Below are 24,562 nucleotides of genomic sequence, written 5' to 3'. Positions count from 1 at the left end.
GGATTGCCATGGCAAAAGCTGCCTTTAGCAAGAAGAAGAATCTTTTTACCAGCAAATTGGACTTAAATTTGAGAAAGAAACTAGTGGAATGCTACATTTTGAGCATGGCTTTGTATGGGGCTGAAACTTGGACACTTAGGGCAGTAGATCAGAAACACCTGGAAAGCTTCGAAATGTGATGTTGGAGAAGGATGGAGAAGATCAGTTGGACTGATTATGTGAGAAATGAAGAACTGTTATTTAGAGTCAGTGAGCAGAGGTATATCCTACATGAAATAAGAAAATGGAAGGCTAATTGGATTGGTCATATCTTACGCGGTAACTGCCTTCTAAGAGAAGATATTGAAGGAAAGATAGAGGGGCGGATAGAAGTGACCAGAAGATGAGGAAGAAGACGTAAGAGGATGCTGGATGACCTTGGGGACACAAGAGGATATTCTCATTTGAAGGAGAAAGCTCTAGATCACATTAAGAGGAGAAGCTGTTTTGGAAGAGACTGTGGACCTGTCTTCTGACAAATTACTGATGGATGAATGAATGAATGAATGAATGAACCACCACTATCACAGGGGTTGAAGTGTAAGACAATCAAACACTTCTTTTTGGTTGGTTGTTTGTTAGGCTTCCTCTTTAACCCTGGAGATGTAGACAGTACATTGCTCTGAAACATCAGAGGACTTCTGCATGACTACACATTGCCACATCCCAGAAGATGTTGGTAAGTAGTTTTACAATGACAGTGTTATGTCACTTTGCATTTTCATACCATTGTGGTCTATGGTTGTACGGAACAAATGTGTTTGAAAAGAGTAGGAGTTTGTGTTATCTGGTCTTGTTTAAGATTTTAACAGTTTCTTTGTGCCTCATGTTTTAAATCTGCTTATGAAGACAATGGCATGCAGGAAGCATGCCAGTTTAATACGTAAGACCATTTGCTGAATAGATGCATATCAGTTACTGAACTATGAAAAATGTATTTTAATATTTTTGCTGTTTCAGGTGGCCTGAATGAGGAGTTACATCACTAGTACAGATACCACCTTCTATTTAATATCACATTACATGACAGAGCCCAATAAAACTTTCCCTGCACAAGAGTAAAATGCTAAATTTTTTCTGTGGTTCCAGTAATGAAATTCGTCATTAACCAGTAATTCACTTGCAAAATAAAGTATGTATATATGTGTGTGTATGTGCCTTGTATCAGGGTGAAGGCTTGTTAATGTAACTGAGTTCCATCTCATGTTGTAATTGGTAACCAGGATCTACTGTAATGTGGAAGCTATGATCAATTTGAATGTAAACTTGAATGTAGCTCACAATACAACCAAATTTATCTTGAGCCTTTACAGTCAGAAATGCACAACACAAATTATATCAAGCATCACTCTCCCATCAAACTTGTGTTACATTTACTTAACAAAACTCTGGAAGCATGTTGTGAGTTCAAGCATACCAGTAAATTTGGACAAAGTTTGAGTATCTGCACAGGAAGGTTTAACATAGTCCCAGTTGTAAGAGTAAAGGCTCATAAACATCACCACTAATTCCTGTACTCTTTGATTATCTTGATACATAATTATGTATCAAGATAATCAAAGAGTACAGGAATTAGGACATAAATATCTGCATAACAAATACATGAATTATAATTCATGTATTTGTTATGCAGATATTTATGTCCTTCTAAAAGTAATTAATATTCATCATGTTTCCTAGGGTCAGGCCTAAGAGTCAGTTTTAACAGAGGCTTTCCTTAGTATATATTTGTATTTATGTTTTCCTAATGTCATAATGGTTGAGTAATGTACAGCTTCGAATTAGTCATATTAAAATGTAGTCCATTAATATAATCAAATTGGAATTCAATAAAATTATATGAAATGATGATATGAAAATATAGGCAATATCTGAAATATTTTAGTCCACAGTGTAATGCACTATTCATGCCTATCAATTACCAGTTCATGAATCAAACATTGTTTTTTTCTCTTTCAGGCCAAGAAGTTGTGCATATATACATTTTATTTAAAATCACTGTAGATGTTTTGATTTTCCTGTTTTAGGTGTGTAAAATGTTCAGAGGGTTAAGCTGGATTGTTTTATGCAGTTTACCTGACTACTAGGTGAAGATTTCCAAGTGAGGGAGGTAGGCATGAAGGATATTACTGGCTACACCAAAGAGAAGAGGTCTGAAAGAAAAATAACATGTTTATATGACAATACCCATCTTACAGGGCTCAAGTTTTTAACGCTATTGCTGTTTTTATTTTGAATTCAGGATATAATAAACACTAAAGCTGTATAAGGTGTTTTTTGTTGCTGTGGTTTCACTGTTAATAATTGACTTAATTTTATTATGTATTTAGTAGTTTTCCCTTTAAAAACATTACAGCTGTGAGTTTAAAAAGTGGTATTTAATGTATTTGTTAGCATTTTAGATGGTATATGAAAAACTTCTAATTATTGTACACTTTAAATTTAAATTCAACAAAACTTAAATCTTGTATCAGGAATGAAGAACCTCACAGAAACATTGAATTAGGCAATTCCCAGTAAAGGAATAACACTTCTGTTTACTTCTGTTTGTTATTTTAAAATTCTCACTCTTTATCTGAAAATTATGTTAATTCATCATTGACAACAGTCATTCCAGATCTTGGAAGTGCTTCCTGATTCAAAGAAGAAACAAGGAGTTGTAAGCAAAACTCATATTTTCTTTTTGCATAGAATTCTAGTTCTACAGATCTATTGTTGTTGTTGTTGTTGTTGTTGTTGTTATTGTTATTGTCATCATTGGTTAATTTTTGTGAAGAACTTTTTACACAAGTACAAATTTTGTCTGTGTTAATTTGTCAGATTTAACCTCAAAGTGTTGAACTGCATCCGTGTTTGTAATTGCTGATTTTGAAACACTATTTCATATATAATTTGTAGGTATGTTATGATTCATCTACATACCAGACTTCATATGCCTCACCCCCTTGGTTCATTAGTTATAACCACTGAACTGAAGGATAAAAAGAATTTTGCACAGCCATCATATAGTAAAATAATTTTTGGACATAACAGTTTTAGTTGTAAATTGCCTCAGATTTATCAGGGCAGTACTCATTTCCCTGTTCACATTTTTAGTTTAATCAGAATAAGAACACCAAAAATACTGTCATGCATTGGCAATGCAACATCACAAATGTTGTAGCTAATTTTATTTTGTTTGAAAGACTAATACCCCATAAGACCCCATACGGGGTCTTTAGTCGTTTAAAGGTTTTGTACTTCATTGCCTTTAAATGCCCATTCTGTTAAGAGGTATGGCCTGGTTTGTAATTCTTGAGATCAGTAGTAATAGTAGCAACAGCAAAAGCAGCCCTACACCCATGTATTGGTATGTCAGTAATGTCCACTAGCAGTTCAGTAAGTATAGGACAAGGATACCCTTTAATGTTTGTCCACAGAAGCAATGGATTTGAGCACTAAACTCAGGAAAACCTCAAATGAAGGGAACAGTGTTGGGCTAATGAGCCTAGGACTACAGGAACGTAAATGTATTTTCAAATGGAGGCAGTCAACACAACAATAAGATGAAATAGATTCTAACATCAACATTTATTTCTTCAGTTCTTATTGCAGCATGTTTCAAACACTCTTTTTAGGTCATCCTCAGGCAATACACAACCAATAGCATAAGTCCATGAACTGTGTTCACAGTTCACTGTGAACACACTATTGGTTGTGTATTGCCTGAGGAGACCTAAAAAAAGGTTGAAACATATTAGAGTAAGAACTGCACAAATAAACAAATGTTGATATGTTAGTATCTATTTTGTCTTATTGATTATTATTGTTATTGTTGTGTTGACTGCTCAATTTGAAAGTATGTTAAGACACACAACAGGATGCATGCTTTGAATGTTATGAATGTAAATGTTATGTGTGGGGGTTAGGTAAAAGTAAAGTTGCCCCTGTGCTTAGCTAATTAAGCACTATACCATGAAGGTGTAGGGGGGAGTGGATGCATAAATCCACATTTACTTGACCTTGGCACTAGCTGGAGGTGGGTGTTCAGCTTCATGCACCGGCCGCTTTACCCCTGGGGAAAGAGTTCCCAGTACCAATTGAATAGTAGGTTGGGCAGACACCAGAGCCTGTCTGGACGACATGGAGAATAGAAAATTCTTGATCCTACTGGGACTCAAACTCCAACCCCTTGATCGTCCATCCCATAGTCAGTTGCTATACTGATTACACTATTCCGGCTCCTATATGTGGCAGGGGAGACTTTTTATTCGTGGGATTCTTCTGTAATTGTTCATGAAGTGATTTACTGAAACTGAAATGTTAAATAGAGGAGAACATCAAACTGAAAGTGGGTATTGCACTGTAATTGTTCTTAAAGCAGTTTACAAAAACTAAATATTTTGTAGGAGAAACCCTATTATACCATTGATCTCATTTGAGAATCGGCTTCCCTATGACACATCTCTCATTAGATACAATCTGGGCATCATACATTAACCCACTGACATACTACTTCATTTAGTCCATTCAAAATCTATTCAAAATTAATTCTGAAATTTCAAAACGTTATTTATCATAACACTTCTGTACAGAAACTACATGGGAAACAAAACCATGTGATGATTTGAGGCATACAGATGGTTGTGTAAATAATTAAATATGTGATGACTGTAGTACGTGTGTTTCTGTTAAGATATTTCAGTTTACATATTGAAATCATAATTATGGCAAATTATGAGTAACATATATTGTAAAACGTTTCATAAAATTGAGTTCAATTTCTTTTATTTTCCATATTTTTCATCAAAAATTAAAGATTAAAATGTAGTGAACTGTAATTTTGTCTGTTGTTTTGTATGGATAAGAGATTGTGCTCATTCTCACCCCCTCCTCCCACCACCTGGCCATTTACGAACATGATGCTGAAGGAAGGAGGAAATTTCTTGAGCAGCTAAATGTCTTTTCAGCTGCTCTGCTACTGCAGATTTAATTATGTAATGACAGCAGGAACCTCAGAATTTTGAGGGAACTGAGTGAAACTGTGTTGTCGGTTCAGATGAAACCACTTATACAATTTTCAATTTAACTTAAAATTTCCTTGAGCATTTAACATATTTTTACTAGAGTTTAAAAGTCTTTTAGTTGTGAGCAAAATTTATGAAGCACATTTGCTACATCTATAACTACTTATACTCTCTCTTTATGTTGAATGACCTCCAGTAATAAGTTTTAGAAATGTTATCTGAATATTATTGCACGATTCCTGATGCTTCTGAATTTATGAAAGTAATATTCTTAAAATGACTATTGTCTTGTGCTAGGAGGATACCATAGTGTATTCATGTAAGACTGTACTGGGATTTGCTTATTCAGTGTATGTTTTCAATCTGGATACTATAACTAAGTATAGCGTTTCACCTAAATCTAATATAAACTATATTGTCTAATATTGTTATTTTTCACTATAACAAATGAAGCATTCTCTTCTTCATGCATCTACTCTCAACTAACATATCTACAGTTAGTATTATTGCTATTAGTGTCCGTGGCGTGTGCAAGTTTGTACGAGACATCAGATGCCCACTCGCATATTGCTTGTGCTGGATCAGCAAGCAGTAGTGTTTGTGCTTCCATTGGCTTTATTAAAGTAGCTCTAAGGGAGGAAAAATTTGTAAACAAACTTGTTACAAAGAAAGAGGATCCTTTAATTTTGTAATCTTACTGACAAATATATTCCTAGCATTTGATGAGAAAGTACTTATGTAACTCCATTCCAAAGAACACATATTTCAACATATTACATATAGGAAATAGGGACACAAATGCATACAAAATCCCTGCCAGAATTATAGCTTAAGAGATTTTGTTTCATGTAATAGAATTTGGGGAAAATCCTATTCCATGAAGTTTAATAAATATGTACCTAGTGCTTCAAATGAAGTCTCTCGAATGGAAGTTCTTTGTTACCTTCTAAAATTATTTTGATTGAGTGGTGAAAGGGAGCAACTACCCTCACCAATTTTATATGACAGCATTACTGGACTTTGTAAACCACTGGGAACAAATTACATCTATGAACATGCACTTTTCCCTTTGCATGCATATAAATTTGCAAGCTCCTGACAGAATTATCTATAAGGAATGACAAACACTTGCAATTCTTGTCTCACCACTGCTTCTTATGTAGTCTTTAGTAGCTGTTTGTCTTTACAAAATATCCATAGGAGTCCTTAGAGATTTAATACACAATTAAGACAACCTCAGTAGACAAGGTTTCTGATAAGAGTGTTTAAAGTAACAGATGTACATAGGTCAGATGAAAAGTAGTGGCAACACCTCTATAGTTCTGAAATGACTTTATTTCCCAAGGTAAACACACCTATATTCCTTCAATATAATCACCCCCCATGTGTTCCACCTTCTGACAAATTTTTGGAAGGCGTCATACACCATCAGCGCGTCCACTTCTGTTGATGTCCAGGAGTGACCACCCTACAGCATGAATAATCTCCTCTCCTGTGTTGTAACGTGTCCCTTGCAGTCGTTCTTTCATTTTGGCAAAGAGATCATAATCTCACAGACTCGTATCGGGTGTATATGGTGGATGTTGCAGTATCTGCCATCGCCAGCGATGAAGGAGATCCTTGACAGCGTCAGCAGTATGAGCCCTTGCATTGTCATGAAAGATGATGGAGTTCGTTGCCAACAACTGTTGTCGCTTTCTCCTGAGTGCTGGACGATGATGATTACGCAGGAAATTGCAGTAGTAGGCAGTGTTTACTGTCTGTCATTGAGGTACAGTGTGGAGCAGTATCACTCCATCAGTGTCATATGCCACAATGAACATTGCTTCACATTACTCTGTGTAGGGCGCACTTTCTTTGGACTAGGAGAGCCAGGATGCTTCGATTCATTTGATTGTCACTTCAAGTGCGGTTTGTATGAGCGAGCCCAAGTTTCGTCCAGAGTGACAATCCTTCCAAGGAAGTCATCACCTTCCCTCTGGTACCGGTCCAACAAGTCCTGTGCAATTGCATAATGTTGCCATTGTTGCACCTCGGACATTGTATGGAGTGCCCAACGTGCTGCACTTTTGCGATATCCAAAAATATCATGCAAAATCTGGAGCACAGTTTTGTGACATATGTCTACCTCAGCAGCTAACTCCTGTCTAGCCCATTGATGATCGACATCCAGCAAAGAAACAAGAAGCTGAATTGTGTGGTTGTCAACATGGAGTCGTCCTGAACGGCATCCCTCCCTTCACGGAACAATTTCACCCTTCATGCCTTTGTGCGATATGGCAAAGCAGCATCACCACATGCTTCTCGCAGTCCCTGATAACAGTTTTGTGCACTACGACCTTGTGCAACTTCAGTTTTTATCCAGGGTTCTTGTTTCGTAAACATGTTGTTAGGGTGCTTGAACTGGGCTTCTGCACTTCAAGACGATGCACAATGCAACCCAATGAAACACAACCAGACCCACTCACTGCACTATTTCAACTGAACTTCTGCTATCAGCTACAGACGGTGCTAGTGCCACCTGACGCACATCTTTCATGTTACAGCAGTGTTGCCACTACTTTTTATCCAACCCTTATATATATCCCCCCCACCCCTGAAGGGGAGCACATTTGTTTCAGTACTTTAAAACATTTTTACAAAGTCTCTTATTTATGTATATACACCTGAGAAAATATGTAGTCCTAGCTTGAAGTAAAATACACAAAAGGAAAGTTAGTTTGCTGTTTTGCACAGTCACGAGTGTGTCACTTTAGTCTTCATTAGCACATATACAGACACAGATATATGGAAATAAAACAACAGATTCAGGCTATGAATGTGCTTTGAAGACTGTCTGCACAGAGGGTACTTCCAGAATAGCAATGGAAATTGATGGTAGCTTTAAATTACATACTGTTACTGCCTCGTCATACCATCTCTCGCGGAGTGGGGGAGAGCAGTCTTGTCAGCCTATGTCAGCGTGGGTACTACCAGTTTGGAATGTAGCGTCTTGGAGTGTGGTCAGGTGTATAGTACTACTCCTGGTCTCCATAGGCAATGTTTTCCACTTGGGGAGTAGCTCTGAATGGCCCCACAGCAAGGGTATAGCTTCGCATGCCCCACAACAGTGTTTGCCTTTCCGGGCGGCTAAAGTTACCAGGCAGTAACAGTACTAACCATTAATTTCCATTCCGAACTTTAATCTATGTGGGCATTATTTTGAAATGTATAAGAAGCCCCTATATTTAAATTCCAAAAATTTACAGCCTATTTTTGAAGTATTTCTAAACATGTTTTCAGAGTATGTACTCCAGACTACATCCATTGCTTGAAGTTTCATTGTTCACTGTCTTCATATTTGCAAAATAATAAATTTTGCCTGTAAGAAGAAAATGTTTGAATTATTCAAATTGGTTCTCACTTTGAATGATGTACTAGAACATTATTATGTCTTTAATGCACTATAATTTGCTATATGGCTCATGCCTTGGATGTCATTGCCAGTTATACTGATTAATGGTCAAGCACTCTACATGGTAATTCCTTGAGAAATAGTAGGAAAATGTAAAAAATAATTAATGTTATTGAGTACTTGGATTTGTGATAATGTTCATTGTCAAATAGATATGAAGTGAAAACAAATTTTTGGTCATATCTCATGCTATTCAGGGTGCCAGGGGAAGTTACATGGAAGGCTGAAGCGTGTGTTTACATTAATTACAAGGCTTATCATGACAGAGAGTTCATTTGCAAATTTTCTCTCATGCAAGAGGAAAAAAGAACATCATGCAGAAAGAAAGAATGAAATTTTTTAATGCCACAGTTACAACCTTTTTTGGTCAGTATTTATGCATTTACAGCAGATGCTCAAAATGAGAACCATTTATTATGATGACCACCTGTGTCTCAGTATACTGCATGCTGCACAAGATCAACAATCTGGGTAGAGGCATACACTGCTGCAAGTGTCCCCAGAAGAAAAATTCTAGTGGATTGGCTCAGCATTCAACCATTCTGTAAATATCACCCACAAATTTTCTTGAATATTTGCCTATGAGTATATACCCCCAGAGTACCAGCCCACATTCCCAGCATTCTGTAAAACTTGAAGGTTCATTACTATATTAACAAGAGCCAACTACTAGTTACTGTCCAGAGCCAGATGAATCCAGTCCACACATTCCCATCCTATTTTTATGAGTTTGTTGTTACTATTATTCTCCTATTTGTGCCCTAGGTATTCCAAGTGGCACTTCTTCGGATTTCTATATCAAAACATTGTATGCATGTCTCTTTTTCTTCCATATGTGCTATATGCCTTGTCCACCTAATTCTTTATTAGATCGTCCTAATAATATCTGGCGATGAGTGAAAATTTTGATGCTCCTCATTATGTAATTTTCTCCAGATTCCTAATACTGCTTTTCTCTTAGGTCCAACTACTTTCTCAGCATCCTGCTCTCAAATGCAGTCAGTGTTTTTCCCTTAATGTGAGAGACCACACTTCACACACATACAAAACAACATGCAAAATTATAGTTGTAATTTTAGTTTATAGTTTAATTTCTACAATCTTAAATAAAAGATGGAAAGCCGCAAGATTCTGAACTGAATGGCAGCAAATATTTGAACTCACATGTTGACATTAAAGTGTACTTGGTATGCCCATGCACATTTAGCATTTTCACTCAATGCTGCCTATAAATAAGTACTGTAACCATTGCGGTGCTGTGTAATGTATAGACTTTACAAATTGGAGTAACATAAACTCAGTAAACACACACCCCACCTGAATGTGCAACTTCTCCATTTGCCTTCAATCACAATATCTTTTCATAATAATCTGGCTATGTTATATATTTTTTGTACAGTTCTTTCTCAAGGAATCACTCTGTGAAGAGATTATATATAAATTTGATATGCATAAATTTAAATAGAGCAAATTGTCGTACAAGAACAGAACTGTAGCAACAAATTCCAAACAGCAGCACTATTTGAACAGTAATAGTGCAGTTTTCTGAGATGAAACAGGTAAATATTTTGAGCATCACAATGTGATGTATGTACAGAAAACAAATAAGTTCATGTGTTTCCATGACTGATACATTTGTCTTTCAAAATAATTTTGGTTAATATTTTTACAGATTTTTTTTTATGTAACAGTGATACTAATCCTCACAGAAGATCTACAATGAAGAAAACAGTAAGTGGTCTGCACAATACACGGATATGTGTCTAAATTATTAAATGCAGTGTGAAGATTATCATGCACAGTTGTGAATGTTTAGTAAGAAAGATTTTTTCAAATGGAAGTGAGATATAAAACCACTGAAGCAGTGATGAACATTAGAAAAAGTGAGAAACGACTTGTATCACCTTCTTGCCTATCTCTTCCCCAGACTTGTTGAGCACATATCTGTCACAGCCGTGTGGTTCGGTTGTAGCAGCTAGGGAAATGAAACATTTAGGAGTCAATCTCGGCTGCATACAACTAACTGGAAGCTGAGGCAAAGCAAATACTATACATCCAAATGCAAGTTCTACAACTCTAAAAGAAATGACAGTTCTAACTAAATCATTCTATATCCCTATGAAGACTCACATACATATTGCTCTGTTAATCACACTACTGATGAATTACTACATTTCATTAATTTAAAATACTCTAAAGGATCATTCTAAATGACAGCGAAATGAAGTTTGGCTAAGATCAAGGTAAATGAGTGGCTGCTTATTTGGAATTACAGTCCCATTATTCTTTTGAAGTGATTGAGAGAGCCATAAAGGATTTGGTAATGAAATTAATTTTGAAATCTATTTCTTGTGACAGAATTGAATGTTCACATACATTTAACAATGTATTATGCATAACTGCAAACATTATTGACAGTTAATTTTTAATGTGTTTTTCCTTGAAAGTAGAGTTCCATCATGCTGAAGAATCAGTTGAGAAAACAGATCAAGAACTGGCATAAAATAAAATTTAAGAAATTTATTGAAGTACATTTAGTAGTAAATTATTCTTTTATGCTATACATGGAAGTATAACATATATTAATTCTAGAATTTCAGAAATGACTTTATGGGATGAGGTGGCTCTGAGAGTGGAGATAATGAATATGTTTTAATACTTGTTAGCAAGCTTTGTAAGGAGTTTTAGAATTTTTGTACTTTTCTGGTGACTTTTTTATATGCTTAATGAAATTTGCTATTCAGTATAGATCTTATTTTTGTGCAGCTTGTGGAAATCTGACATATGATATGATATCTGAAGTTTCTTTCAATGTAAATTTCATTTGTACCCCTACTCACAGCCAGAGCTCTAGAATATGTCATTTACGTCTTATGTATGGAAAGCCATTAGTCCACATGAGAATAAAAGAAGTAGAGAAATTTATGCGTAAACAAGGTTACCACACTACCTCAAGCTCAACAGTTCTTAATGGATGTTGTATTTGTAAGAGAAACATGTAGATAAATCAGTTACATTTGAACATTTTCACCACATATCCCACAATCCAATGAAATATTAGGAATATACAAGTTTCAAAAAGATTTGTGCAGGCATTTGAAAGTTAATAGGGGGATACACAAACACACAGGAGGCAAAAAAAAAAAAAATCAGAAAGTGAGAAAACTGGTCAAATGAGAGATACCATAAGAACTATCAAGTTCTTTTGTCATACCCTTGACTTCTCACCAGACATTTGGAGTGTCAATTGTGTGAACAGGATACTGACTGTTTATAGAAGCAGCAACATGCTGGCTGAATGAACTGTCAGTTTTAAAGGATGGGGGTTTGAAACATCTTCCCATGCAACTTCTACAGTGTTTTCTCCAGAACTTTTATGTAGCTTCCAGGAATTCAGCCATACTTGATTCTGTAAAATGTTCAATTATATCATCGTAAGACAGAAACAAATGTCCTCAGCACTGCTGTCTTATTCATCTTGCAATTACTCATCTCTGTATTTGCTAGAATGGATCGTTTGCTGGGGTATGATCTTCAGACCACGCACAATCCAAGACACTAGAAACACAGTTTTCATCCCTTCATTAAATGTTATCACACTCAGAACCACTTTTTTCAATTTTGTGTCATTTTGTTTGGACTGTTCCTTACAAACAGTCAAAGAATGAATGTTCTCTCTGGCTTGTATGGTGTAACTGGACATGAAATCACAGCACCTTGAACACCACAAGTTAGGACTGTCGTATATGAGAAAAACCAATAATGTTACAAAGGGTTTGTACTGAACATTTTTATGCAGTGCTAATTTGTTAATCTCAAGCTGGCTTTCTAAGACCATTCCTTATATTTTTGACTACCCTGTTTCTGAAACTTAAAGATGGCCCAAGGGATCCATTCGTCATGGGGCATGAAGGGATTATACAGGTGAAAATGAACTGAACTGACAGATATATCATAATGTCCAGTAACATGAACATCAGTCAGTAAAACTTCAGTCTGATGCTGCTGCATCTTGTGTAAGTTTGGTTGGAAAGATAAAAGAATTACCCACAATTTCAATATATCTGCAGGAACAAATTTTGGATGAATGTTGCTGCAGAAAATTCTTTCAACAGATTCAGGTTGTTCTGTCACCATAAATATACAGTTAGTATATATGAATTATTAGCAGATATTTTATTACCCTGATGAAACTCAGGTTGTAACTTGACTTTAAGCTTCAATGAAGTGCTTACCTTTCAAGAAAAGAATGTGACCTAGCCACAAATATGTATGTAATATGAGATTTGAGGTTTTTATGGCTCTGAATATTTATATTGAGGTCTTCTCATTTATGTCACTATCATCTTGTAAATTGTAATCTTTGTTTTGAAGGAACGCACTGCCTCCATCTACCTTGAAAATGAAGGCATTATGATCCTCTGAAACATTAATTACCTACCCGACTAAATTTCGTCATAGACAGAAGACCACAACATCAAATGCACTTGTATATCATCTACAATCTACAATGAAACTATTTTATAATATTGTATCATATACTAAGACACTCATCACCTAAAGTGTTATTCTATTCAGCTTAGATAAGAACATCGCAAATATGTTTAAAAATCACAACAAATAACTGCATTGTGAAATTAGATTAATAAAATGTAGATCATATGTATATTCTGGCCCTAATCTACTTCACTCAATTCTAGTCTAGATTCAGGGTGAATGTTCTACGCTAAATTCAAAGCAACACTTCTTCAGTCCATTTACTACTTACTAAAATTCTCACTTTGTTGTCAAGCTAAAATCATGCTGCTAACACATTGGTTATAATTATTGCTAATAGTTTGATGAAATTAATTTTACGTCTATGAGGTCTGACAATTGAATAACCAGACAAATTCTGTAAAGGAGAACATATATTGCCACTAACCTTTTAATGAATGTGGTCACCTTCAGCATACCTGCCTTTTGATCTTATACGCATCTTCCAATATCTCTCCTGTGCCTGGAATTCATTTTCCAATAATTGCTTTCAGTACTATCTTGACATTGCTCTGAATGTATTAACATGGCCCAAAATGCAACCTTTTCCAGAAGAGTTTTACATTTAGGCACTTTAAAAATTCCATTTTGGACAAATCAGATATGTGTAGTATATATTCCATCATTGGTACTTGATTTCTTTGGCCAAAATTTGCTTTACTGGAAGTGTAATACAGGAAGATGCATTGTCATGTTGTGTGAAATCTGTTTTGTAACCAGTCATCTTGTTTCTTTCAATGAGTGTACTACCACAAACATATCAAAACTTGATGGTAGTATGCTTGGTTGCCTATTAATTTTGGAGCAACAAATTCTAAATTGATGATTCCTTTGGATATCAAAGAGGCAGATCAGACTGCTCTTGACTTTCGATTTGGACATCTATGGCTTTCTTCTTTTCTGCCCCTCTCTTTTATTTGGGGGCAAGGTTGGGTGGTGTCTTAGAGACTCTGTACCTTTCTACGTGTATTTCAGACTTTACTGTTCAGCTTCCTGGTTATACTGGAAGACCCAAGTTTCATCACCATTCACAATCTCCCCCCTCCCCCTCTCCAGTTTTCTCTAACAATGTTGCTGAAAGGTCTGAGCAAAATCCTCTTCCCATCATGTCTTTGGTAGCCACTGCAATTTGTTCCTAGAATTTTGGCACATTTTTTTCTCACATTTGCTCTCTTCTGAACAATCATTTATAATTTCCTACAATTTCTGTTACTCCTTCCACCTTGAAATACTTAACCATAACTAAAGGTTGTGTTCTACTGAAAGTTTGATGTTCATAAATTTGCTGCGACATTTTATAAATATCAGTGGTATTTTTCTCCATTTTTAGTAAAATTGTAATGTTGATTTTCTGTTCTGACAAATCATGACAAACTGACAAACTGAATCCCAGTAATTGATGATAAAAAACTGCTGAACCATGTAGTCATGTGCTCCAACATGTACCAGTTGCTGCAAAATGACATCAGTCCATTTATTTAATTGTCTGACCTCATAACCACTCATGTACTTTAGCAGTAATTAAAATGGCTTTGCTCAAATTGTATGGAACAAGCCAAAATAGTACCCCAGTACCCTGAAAAGGAGACTTAGAGTATACTGGTGTTCATTCATTAAATATTTTATAATTTTTTTATTCATTGATAATAAGTTGCATGAAATATATGTTATTTTGTCTTTAAAAGTATTATTGTAATTAATCATGAAGAAAATCATCTCAAAATCTGTTAAAAAGCATGTGCTATTTGTGAGTGATTTTGTCATTCAAGAATAGAGATCCTATTCAGAAAATTCATTAAGCAAGATGTATTGTCTGCTCCACCTCTTGTTTATTTGATTACACCTTTTCAGTTATATAGGGTATATCAAGTCAGTTGGAAGAATTCCTGGAAATGGTCAATTTAGTAGAATGTGGAAGGAAGTAGCTGTAGCTTGTTTTAAAGAACTATCCCACTGTATACCTGGTAACTCTGAGAGCAACCACAAAAGAATCTCAGTCAAGACAGACAGTCCCCTTCTAGCAATGAAATCCAGAACTTCCTTTTTCAAAGTCAAAATTATAACCACTTAACAATGATATTTTGTACCGTACCTCTTCCATGTGTAAAAGCACGCATATGTGTGTGTGTGTTTTTGTAACGTCTAACTGCCAAGAACTGGCAATTCCTTGAATGATGTTGAAACAAAAGAAACATGACAAGATGGGAGAAGGCAGTTTTCTGAGGATCAGGAGCAAACCACAAGTAAAATTAAATTGTAGGACCAGAGATATTGAAAGCTCAGCTCAGTATAATGTACAGTGATTGTGTTAACTTGCATAGAAGTAACAATTCTAATTAAATTTTGGGTATATCATGAATTATGCTTGCTTTATGCCATGTTGTTTAAATATGTTAATTCCTTACACGTTTTCTGTAACACTTGCTTTGGATCCAAATAAGTAAAATTGGGCCTATTATATGAAATTAACAGAACTTTATTAGCCAGGACTGAAGAAACAGCGTGAGAAGTCTCAGTTTGATTAAATGGCTTCCTTAAAGTGAACACAGATAGTCAAAATTTGAGTACACATGCTAGATGTGAACTACTGTGTTAAGTGTTTTAAAACAGATCAAGAATTGAAAATAAAGGTAGAAATGTCTCTTTGCTTAATTCATACCATACCATGAGCACATGTGGGGAACTGGAGGTCACTCTGTGAAGAACATTATGTATGTGATCTATGTGATGCAGCTAGCAAGAATTATTCACTAATAATTATGCTATTTAATGATCCATTTCCATGCAATTCTTACTAGTACAAATTCCATCTATATTAAATTTGAGTCATATGACCTCAAATATTTTCACCATCACTATGTTATTGTTTTTGATGTACACAGATATTTTTCCAGAATATGTAGGTATGTTTATGATGTATTTCCATGCAACATTTCTCATGCCTAGCTCCAAAGATTCATTAATTACTAATATGAAACAAGAAGCTCTTAATTCCATATAATAGGCCCACTCTTACATATTCATAACCACAACAAACATAGCAGAATAATAATATTGTGGCAGCCACCATATTATGGTTTCACATTATAAAAAGCCTACCCCAACAAAAGTGAAATACATATAAAAGGTTTATTAGTTCACAAAATTTAAGGACCCTTCATTAAGTGGTACTAGTATTCCTTCCACCTCAGAAATTTGTGCAGTCACCAGATGGATATTAGTATTGGCAGGAAATTAAAGAATACAAGGATGAAGTAAGGCAGCCTGACCTGAGGTGAAACATATGCATTTACACTGGTGGAAAGAAACTAATCTTAAAAATAATTTCGCTTAGCCACCCACCACAAACTTGGAAGTCCAGCATATAAATCAGAGTTTTACTTACTTATTAACATATCTATGAATACAAACAAGATGGAGTATGCCCTATAGCCTAGCGCACAACTTCTACACTGGAACCTATATGGTACCATGGAAGAAAGCATATATGACCTCAGTAATGCCTGCTTATGACTTCTTGCAGTTACTGGGTTGCTAGTTGTCACGTGGCAGTTGTCTTGTAATGTTTGTTGTATATATATTTAATTAACCAGTTGATTGTTGCAGTATACATGAACCCAGTTGATCTGTGTCTTAGAAAAGCCAGAGATATAGATAAAATGGCATATGGATGATCATTATGCATTCACAGGGTCCCCCTTTTCCTTCAAACAGCCTTAATTTGTCTGTAAATTGTATTAATTTTGCAGCTCATGTTTTTATTTCTGTTTCATAACTGTGAGTATTTGAATATCATCATACCTGTGTCTTTGTCATGTCTCACAATTGTTAGATTTAGACACATTTACCTTTCCAGCAATCTTCTTTTAAGCTCTGGTGGATACGTCACATAAATATAATGCTCATTCTGCCCCATGTCATTGAGATCTGGCACTGTGTAATATTCTTCAGAATAGCAGGGTCCACTGTTGGTGGAGTTCACATGGTGAACTGGAGATGATGTGGCAGTGGCAGTAGTACTTGTACTAGCAATGCTCATGTCATCTGAGCTGAAACAAAATATTTATTTATTTTCTTCCTCCAAAGACCGTTTGTCAGTCTTTACATCACAGAGATACAAGAAGGTCCAGGAAACTTCAAAATTTTAAACTGAATAACTAAGCTGTGTATATAATTAAATGACAAAGAAATTATATTTGGCATCTGGAGCTTATGAAATGTGTGCATAGATCTGTATACAGACAATTGAAATTATAATATTTAATGCTGTAATCAAGATTGGTCATATCTTACGCAGTAAGTGCCTTCTAAAAGAAGTTATTGAAGGAAAGATAGAATGACCAGAAGATGAGGAAGAAGACGTAAGAAGATGCTGGATGACCTTGGGGACAGAAGAGGATATTCTCATTTGAAGGAGAAGCTCTAGAGTGCATTAAGTGGAGGAACTGTTTTGGAAGAGACTGTGGACCTGTCATCTGACCGTTTACTGATGAATGAATCAAGTTTAAACAAAGTAGCCCAGTCTTCTTAATGAGGTCCAGGAGTCCACTTGTTATGCTTTTGTGTGGTATTCCTTTTCAGTAATAACAGTTTCAAAGGAGTTATATCACTTGTGAGGCAGAATTTTGTAATTGAATTTAATGTGGGAGGATGTTGCTTCCTTTATGCTCCATAAAATATGTGTATCAGAAATGTGATTAAATTCATGGATCACACATACATATGTAATTATGATAATGACTTATTCCTGCTCTATCACAATACTCCTTTCTCTGTAGAGAAAATGTTTTTTTGCTTTTCTGATTTTACCTGACATTCTCTAATTCTCTTGCTCCTGATTTCAGTGGAACTTCCCTTTAGAGGCTCATGGCATTTCCAAATCTTATGTTCTTTACCAGTTTCTTAGGTCATGCCAAAAAAACGTCATCCAAGTTCAGCAGCCTTTGTGATATTTGTAACGAATAGACATGCTACTGGGACTGATTCAGCTAATCATACAAAATATATGAATCAAGCCTTTATTAGACCATTCCATAAAATTCACTTAAATCAGACTATGTATAAGGAAATTGAAAGTGTAATTGGGTCCTTTAAACCCAAATCCTCTAATGGATATGATGAGATCTCGGTTAAAATTTTAAAATGCAGTGCACCATTTATTAGTTCTCCACTAGCCTATATTTGTAACAGAGCCTTTGTAACTGGTGTTTTTCCCACCAGATTAAAATATTCAGTAATAAAGCCATTATTCAAAAATGGAGATAAAACCAATATGTCTAATTACAGACCGATATCATTAATGACATCTTTCTCCAAAGTTTTTGAAAAGATTATTTATATAAGAATGCACCGACATGTACTTAATAATAATATACTAGCTAAAGATCAGTATGGTTTTAGGAGTAAATCATCGACTGAAATAGCCACGTATGAACTAGTTAATGAAGTATTAAATGCTTTGAACAGTGGTATGTTTGTTGGTGGTATCTTTTGTGATCTCAAAAAGGCCTTTGATTGTGTTAATCACGATATATTACTATCGAAATTGGAATTTTACGGCGTGGCTGATAAGGCTGGTGCTTTGATTAAGTCGTACCTTGCTGATAGGCATCAGAGAGTTATTGTGAATAACGGAATGAGGTACTCAGAATGGTGGGAAATTAAAAACGGAGTCCCCCAAGGTTCAGTTCTGGGTCCTTTGTTGTTTTTGTTGTATATAAATGACTTGCCCTATATCATATCGAACAAGTCCAAACCCGTTATTTTTGCTGATGATACTAGCATAGTCATTACTAACCCTAGGTCTGCTGATTATGAATTCAAGGCTTCTTTAATATTTAAAAACATAAATGATTGGTTTCAAGATAATTTATTGTCATTAAATTTTGAGAAAACACATTTTATCGAATTTCTGACTAAGAACTGCCAGCCGATGGATATTCATATTGAGGATGATGATGATCGGATTGTTAACACTACAAATACTAAGTTTCTGGGGCTTATTATTGATAACACATTGTCTTGGAATGGACATGTGGATTGGTTAATGTCTAGATTGGGCTCCGCATGTTATGCGATTAGAGCCCTAAAATCTTACATGTCTCAGGGTACATTAAGAATGATTTACCTTTCTTACTTCCATTCAATTATGACCTATGGTTTGGTTTTTTGGGGTAATTCCCCTTATAGTATTCATATCTTTAGGTTGCAAAAAAAGGGCGATTAGAATTATAATGAACACTGGGAACAGAGATTCATGTAGGGAATTGTTCAGGGAACAGGAAATTTTACCCCTTCAATCTCAGTATATATTTTCTCTTACAATGTTTGTGGTTAATAATAAAGATCTTTTTAAGTTAAATTCTGAGTTATATAATAGGAATACAAGATATAATAATAAATTCCATTATCCTACATGTAAGTTGATTGTATTTCAGAAAGGAGTGTATTACCATGGTATTAAGGTTTTTAATTGGCTTCCTCCTAATATAAGGAACCTGGCTCAAGATGTCAAACATTTTAAAATTGTTTTAAGAAGATTTTTGTTGATGAACTCGTTTTATTCTTTGGAAGAATACTTTGATTGTAAATTTGACTCCAATAATCAACTGTGATAATGGTATTGAATGTCTTATATTGTTATTTATATTATTATTTCTATGTAGTGTTATTTGTATTATCAATGACTAAATCCTTATCCTATATGTAGTGGATTTATGGAATGTAAATAAATGATGATGATGATGATGATGATGATGATGATGATGATGATGAACATGCAAGTTTTTCATGATTGAGATTTAGCCCCATGCCCAACCTCTGAGCTGAAGGAATAGATATTTCATACCTGCTGTAGTTTTCCTTACAGAAGACAAATCTATAAGTCTGTGAATCTTTGAGTATGACATACGGGTGCCTGCTTTGATTAACTCTGCTAAAATTAAGTTGGTACCTGGAGATTTATAACATTTTAGTTTGTCAATATCAGTTCCATCTTTGTGGGATGTGAGGTTCTCACAGTGGTGACCGTGATTAATAATATAGTGATGCATATGCCCATTGCTAGGAAACAGCTCAGTAAACACATTCCTGAAGCATACACACTCAACAATAGGACATCCATTGCTAGGTAACAGACCAATTAACACGAATTATTCACAACAGAAGAAGGTGTTTGCAGTGGGGTCCATGCCAAGGAGTTATAAGAGGCCACAGTCAAAATAACTGAGGGAGTACAACAGAGTAGTGGAATAGTGAAGTGTGGTTAGAAGCCAAAGAAGATGGCTGTATGTCAGATAATGATATGTGAACTGTTGTAACCAGCTGTATAAAGGTTCAATAAATTTGATCATCAAATCCAAAACCCGTCTCATTAGTCATGCAAACCCCAGATACAAGACAATATCTTCTTGTATATACCACTCTTCTCTGTAGTCAGGTAGAAGTCTGCTGATGTTTCAGGGGGTCAAAGTCTAAGAAAAGCAAGCTTTTTGAAATAGAATCAGATGTATTCACAGTTTGGATAAAACTATTCATGGACTTCCATGAGTCCTGTGGTGTATATGGTAAAATTTACAGTGTGATGCAGAATGTTTAATTTCAGTCCATTTTATTAACAAACAATTGATTTATTGCTACTATATCAGTTTATTATTTGAATTGATAGTAATATTTCTATTATTGTATTATTCAAAATAAAGCAGAGGAACTACTTATGACTTACTCAAAAAGCACCCAAATGATGTAGTAGCATAAACATATTCCAAGAGACAGCACCATCACAAGAACAAAAACCAGACCCCAAGGAAAATGTCTGGTTTCTCCTGGTGTGTCTTCCCAGTAGCGATCACATGTCAGGTACCAACAGACTGCATGGTTTAGTTCCTCTGAGAATACAAAAAATGGATAACAGAATTTTAACATGTAAGTGTAGTGATAATTATAACTTTTTCAAATGTAGCTAATGTCATCCTATGAACTGAGAATTTTTTAAGGCTGTATTTTAGAATTTATACATCAATAAACATACTACACCTTCAACCTCCTTAAAATCCTGAATTGAGAGGTTAACCAGCAAACCAGCTATGCAGTCACGAACCAAAATCTGAAATAGGAGAGGGATACAGGAATATCAACTTTGAAATTTGCTGGGGTTCAATTACTTGAAATAAAAAAAAAAAAAGTAACTTGCCTCACATCGCAACTTAAGCTTCTGAAGCTCTTCAGGCTTGCAATTGGCCTTGAGTTTTTGTAATTCACTAAGGTGTTGCTGTTTGTGATCTGCTGGAGGCAGAGCAGAATCTACCAGATTGCTATTGTCACACATATCTGCTGTCGCATTGTCATCATCACTAGGTGGCTGTATCGGCTGATTGGGTGCAGTCGGCATGTCAGGAGTAGCTGCCCTTGGGCAGTGATGATATTGAGCCTGAGCTGGAGGTGGCTGAGATTGTCTTTCAGGAGGAAACAACCCTCCTCGCAATAAGACACGTGCCAAATCCCGTGGCCCTGATGGTGATAATGCTGTTCGATATGCCGTCGCTTCACTCCAAATTTCTAGATCAGTATTGATGTGAGTTGGGTCTCCCATGATTGGACTCCCTACTTCTTGAGTCATCAACACTTCACACCTCATTATGTCACAGTAATCAGCTAAGCAGACAGCATCTTCAGCCTGAATATCACGAGAGAAAAGAATATAGTAGTGACAGTGTTACCTCTGAAATGTATATTGGTATCTTATAAAACTTTCTACTTTATTCCCTGTTACTGTGGATTACCATGTTGATTTGGTTCTTGTGTCTGTGGTCAAAGTGCATGTCTAGAAATTTCTCCTCATAGAAAGACTTTCCACATATACCACAGGTCCACTGTGAAGGTCGATGCTGCTGCTTGGCAGACTGTTGTGGCCAGTATATATCGCGAATGGGATGAAAAGGGCATTCCACAGGAATCTGGACCTGGTATTTCTCTAACACAGGAACCCATTTCTGGAACAAAAAGTTGCATGCAGAACTTTAAGACTGCTGATATCATTGCAGTTCTTTAAAACGTGAAGTGATAATTTTTTTTTTTTTGGTGTGTTTGGTATTTAATATCCTTCAATTAATGAACTGAAGAACCCATTAGTCCCATAACTACCATGGTGGGTTCTGAGAAATGTATAAAAAATTTTGGTTGGGGAATCATTTTGAAATTAGCCACTTCAAAAGCCAAGAAGGGGATGTGAGAATTACTAGAGATGCCATTCTAAGAATAAAAATGATGGAGCAGTCTGATATACATTAAGTGGTTGAAAGAAGAGAACAAAAATAATGTTATTAGACCATTTCTTTTTTTGTTACTTAATAGTAGTTTTATGCATTTAAATACATAAAGAATTTGACATTTCCAACTCAGAGAGGTCAGAAACTAAAAAATAAAACTATATGCTCTTATGACCATTGTAAGTAAAATCTTTAAGAAAAGTACCCTTAAAGTTCTCAAGTTTGTCCATGAAACAAAATATTCCAAACATAATATTTTTTTTTCCTGTCCAACAAAAGTGTATGTTACTAAGAATCTTCTTTTAACAATTAAATCAGTAACTCTAGTAGCTTCAGAAACTACAGAACGTATCTGACATTATAGGTGACAGTACATGCTGAATCCAAGGCAAGTGCAGGGCTGATAATAGTATTACTGTTAGAATTTCTAATTACTGAAGGACAATTTCTTAAAGAATATTTTAAATCACTGCAAATTATCATTTAAATGGAAAAACTGAATCTTTCAGCAAAATATTATGTTTATTTAATGGGAAGTGTGGTGTTGTTTAAAAAGGGTATATAATTTGAAATACTGGAAAATAAGATTTAATTTTCTTCTGCAGATCTCAGCAATTGCCCTCATTTCCAAACACGTAAGTGATTATGCTCCTGTGCCCTGACTGACTCTTATTTAGTTGTGTTTGTAATAAATTATGTAAGTAAGAAATATTATTAATAGAGCACACAATTTCAAAATGTGTATAATTTTCTATGCTACATGTCTTTTATTTGAGGGATGGAATCTCATCCACTTGTCCTTAGACCGTGATGCCTACATTTGACATCACTGTTCCATGCACAGATGGTGCCAGACACAGATGGCGCCCTGGCACCCAGAAAGCACTGGAGTACCACCCTGAACCACACTGGCTCAACTGCAGCTCTAAGGATAACAGTATGTCTTTGCCACTATTTAAACTCAATGTCAGATGACTGATTTAAAATAAAGTTGCATATTACATGTACATCATCATCATCATCAGTAATCTGTCAAGACGACAGGTCCACAGTCTCTTTCAAAACAATTCCTCCACTTAATGCGATCTAGAGCTTTCTCCTTCAAATGACAGTATCCTCTTCTGTCCCCAAGGTCATCCAGCATCTTCTTACGTCTTCTTCCTCGTCTTCTTGTCACTTCTATCCGCCCATCTATCTTTCCTTCGATAGCTTCTTTTAGAAGGCAGTTTCTGCGTAAAACATGACCAATCCAATTAGCCTTCCGTTTTCTTATTTCATGTAGGATATTCCTCTGCTCACTGACTCTAATTAACACTTCTTCATTTCTCACATAATCGGTCCAACTGATCTTCTCCATTCTTCTCCAACACCACATTTCGAAACTTTCCAGATGTTTCTGATCTACTGCCCTAAGTGTCCATGTTTCAGCCCCATACAGAGCTATGCTCCAAATGTAGCATTTCACTAGTTTCTTCCTCAAATTTAAGTCCAATTTGCTGGTAAAAAGATTCTTCTTCTTGCTAAATGCAGCTTTTGCCATGGCAATCCTGGATTTAATTTCACAAGTACACCTTCCATCATCTGTTAACAAGCTACCCAAATATTTAAAACATTTCACATTCTCCACTTGTTTTTGGTCTATCTTTATTGTGACTGGGGTTGGTTGTCTCGAAATTTTCATTACTTTTGTTTTCTCCACATTCATTTCCATGCCATAGCACCTTCCAATTTCAATTAGTCTATCAATCATGCCCTGTAGCACAGTTTCTTCCTTAGCCATTAACACAAGGTCATCTGCATATTTCACAGTTTGAATAATTTGCCCTCCTACTTTGAAGTCACCGAGCCCATCCAGAGCTTCCTTGGTAAGGCATTCGCTGTACAAGTTGAACAGAATTGGTGATAAACAGCATCCTTGTCGAACTCCTCTTCCAATCTGCACACTTCCTGTCTCCCCCCTGTCCAGTCGTACTCTAACTTTCTGATCCATGTACAATTTGCTAATCAATCTTCTTTCATGCCAATCGATACCTGTTTCTTTCAGGATCTGCATTAATTTGGTCCAGTTTACCCGGTCAAATGCCTTCTGCCAGTCTATGAAGCAAACACACAGTTCTTCATCTATCTCCAAAGTTCGTTCCGCTATAATTCTCATCATCCCAATTGCATCCCTGGTTCCTTTTCCTCTTCTAAATCCAAACTGATCTTCTCCAAGTACATCCTCTATTTTCCTTTCAATTCTTCTTTTAAGTATCTTTGCT

The 24,562-nt window shown here is 35.6% G+C and overlaps 1 protein-coding gene across 4 annotated transcripts in view; it reads right to left on the bottom strand.

Moving 5' to 3' along the window:
- The window catches only part of LOC111866136, a 35,932-nt gene that overhangs the window by 2,733 nt on the left and 8,637 nt on the right, over positions 1–24,562 (bottom strand). The window contains exons 3-9 of one of the 4 annotated variants that reach the window (XM_023854805.2): positions 21,816–22,025; positions 21,227–21,709; positions 21,070–21,139; positions 20,759–20,921; positions 16,884–17,084; positions 10,404–10,474; positions 2,118–2,192 (exon numbers count right to left, since the gene is read on the bottom strand). In XM_023854805.2, coding sequence (XP_023710573.1) covers positions 10,447–10,474; positions 16,884–17,084; positions 20,759–20,921; positions 21,070–21,139; positions 21,227–21,709; positions 21,816–22,025 — 1,155 coding nt within the window. In that variant the 3' untranslated portion in view covers positions 2,118–2,192; positions 10,404–10,446. Of the gene's footprint in view, positions 1–1,654; positions 2,193–7,561; positions 8,407–10,403; positions 10,475–16,883; positions 17,085–20,758; positions 20,922–21,069; positions 21,140–21,226; positions 21,710–21,815; positions 22,026–24,562 lie in introns of those variants that run through there. The other 3 variants (XM_023854815.2, XM_033752179.1, XM_023854790.1) reach the window with 3 other exon arrangements.

Source organism: Cryptotermes secundus, unplaced genomic scaffold (assembly GCF_002891405.2).
Source record: "Cryptotermes secundus unplaced genomic scaffold, Csec_1.0 scaffold1054, whole genome shotgun sequence".
In the NCBI taxonomy this organism is placed as follows: domain Eukaryota; kingdom Metazoa; phylum Arthropoda; class Insecta; order Blattodea; family Kalotermitidae; genus Cryptotermes; species Cryptotermes secundus.
The sequence above is the reverse complement of the archived record's forward strand: the minus strand, read 5'-3'. Positions and strand labels throughout refer to the sequence as shown.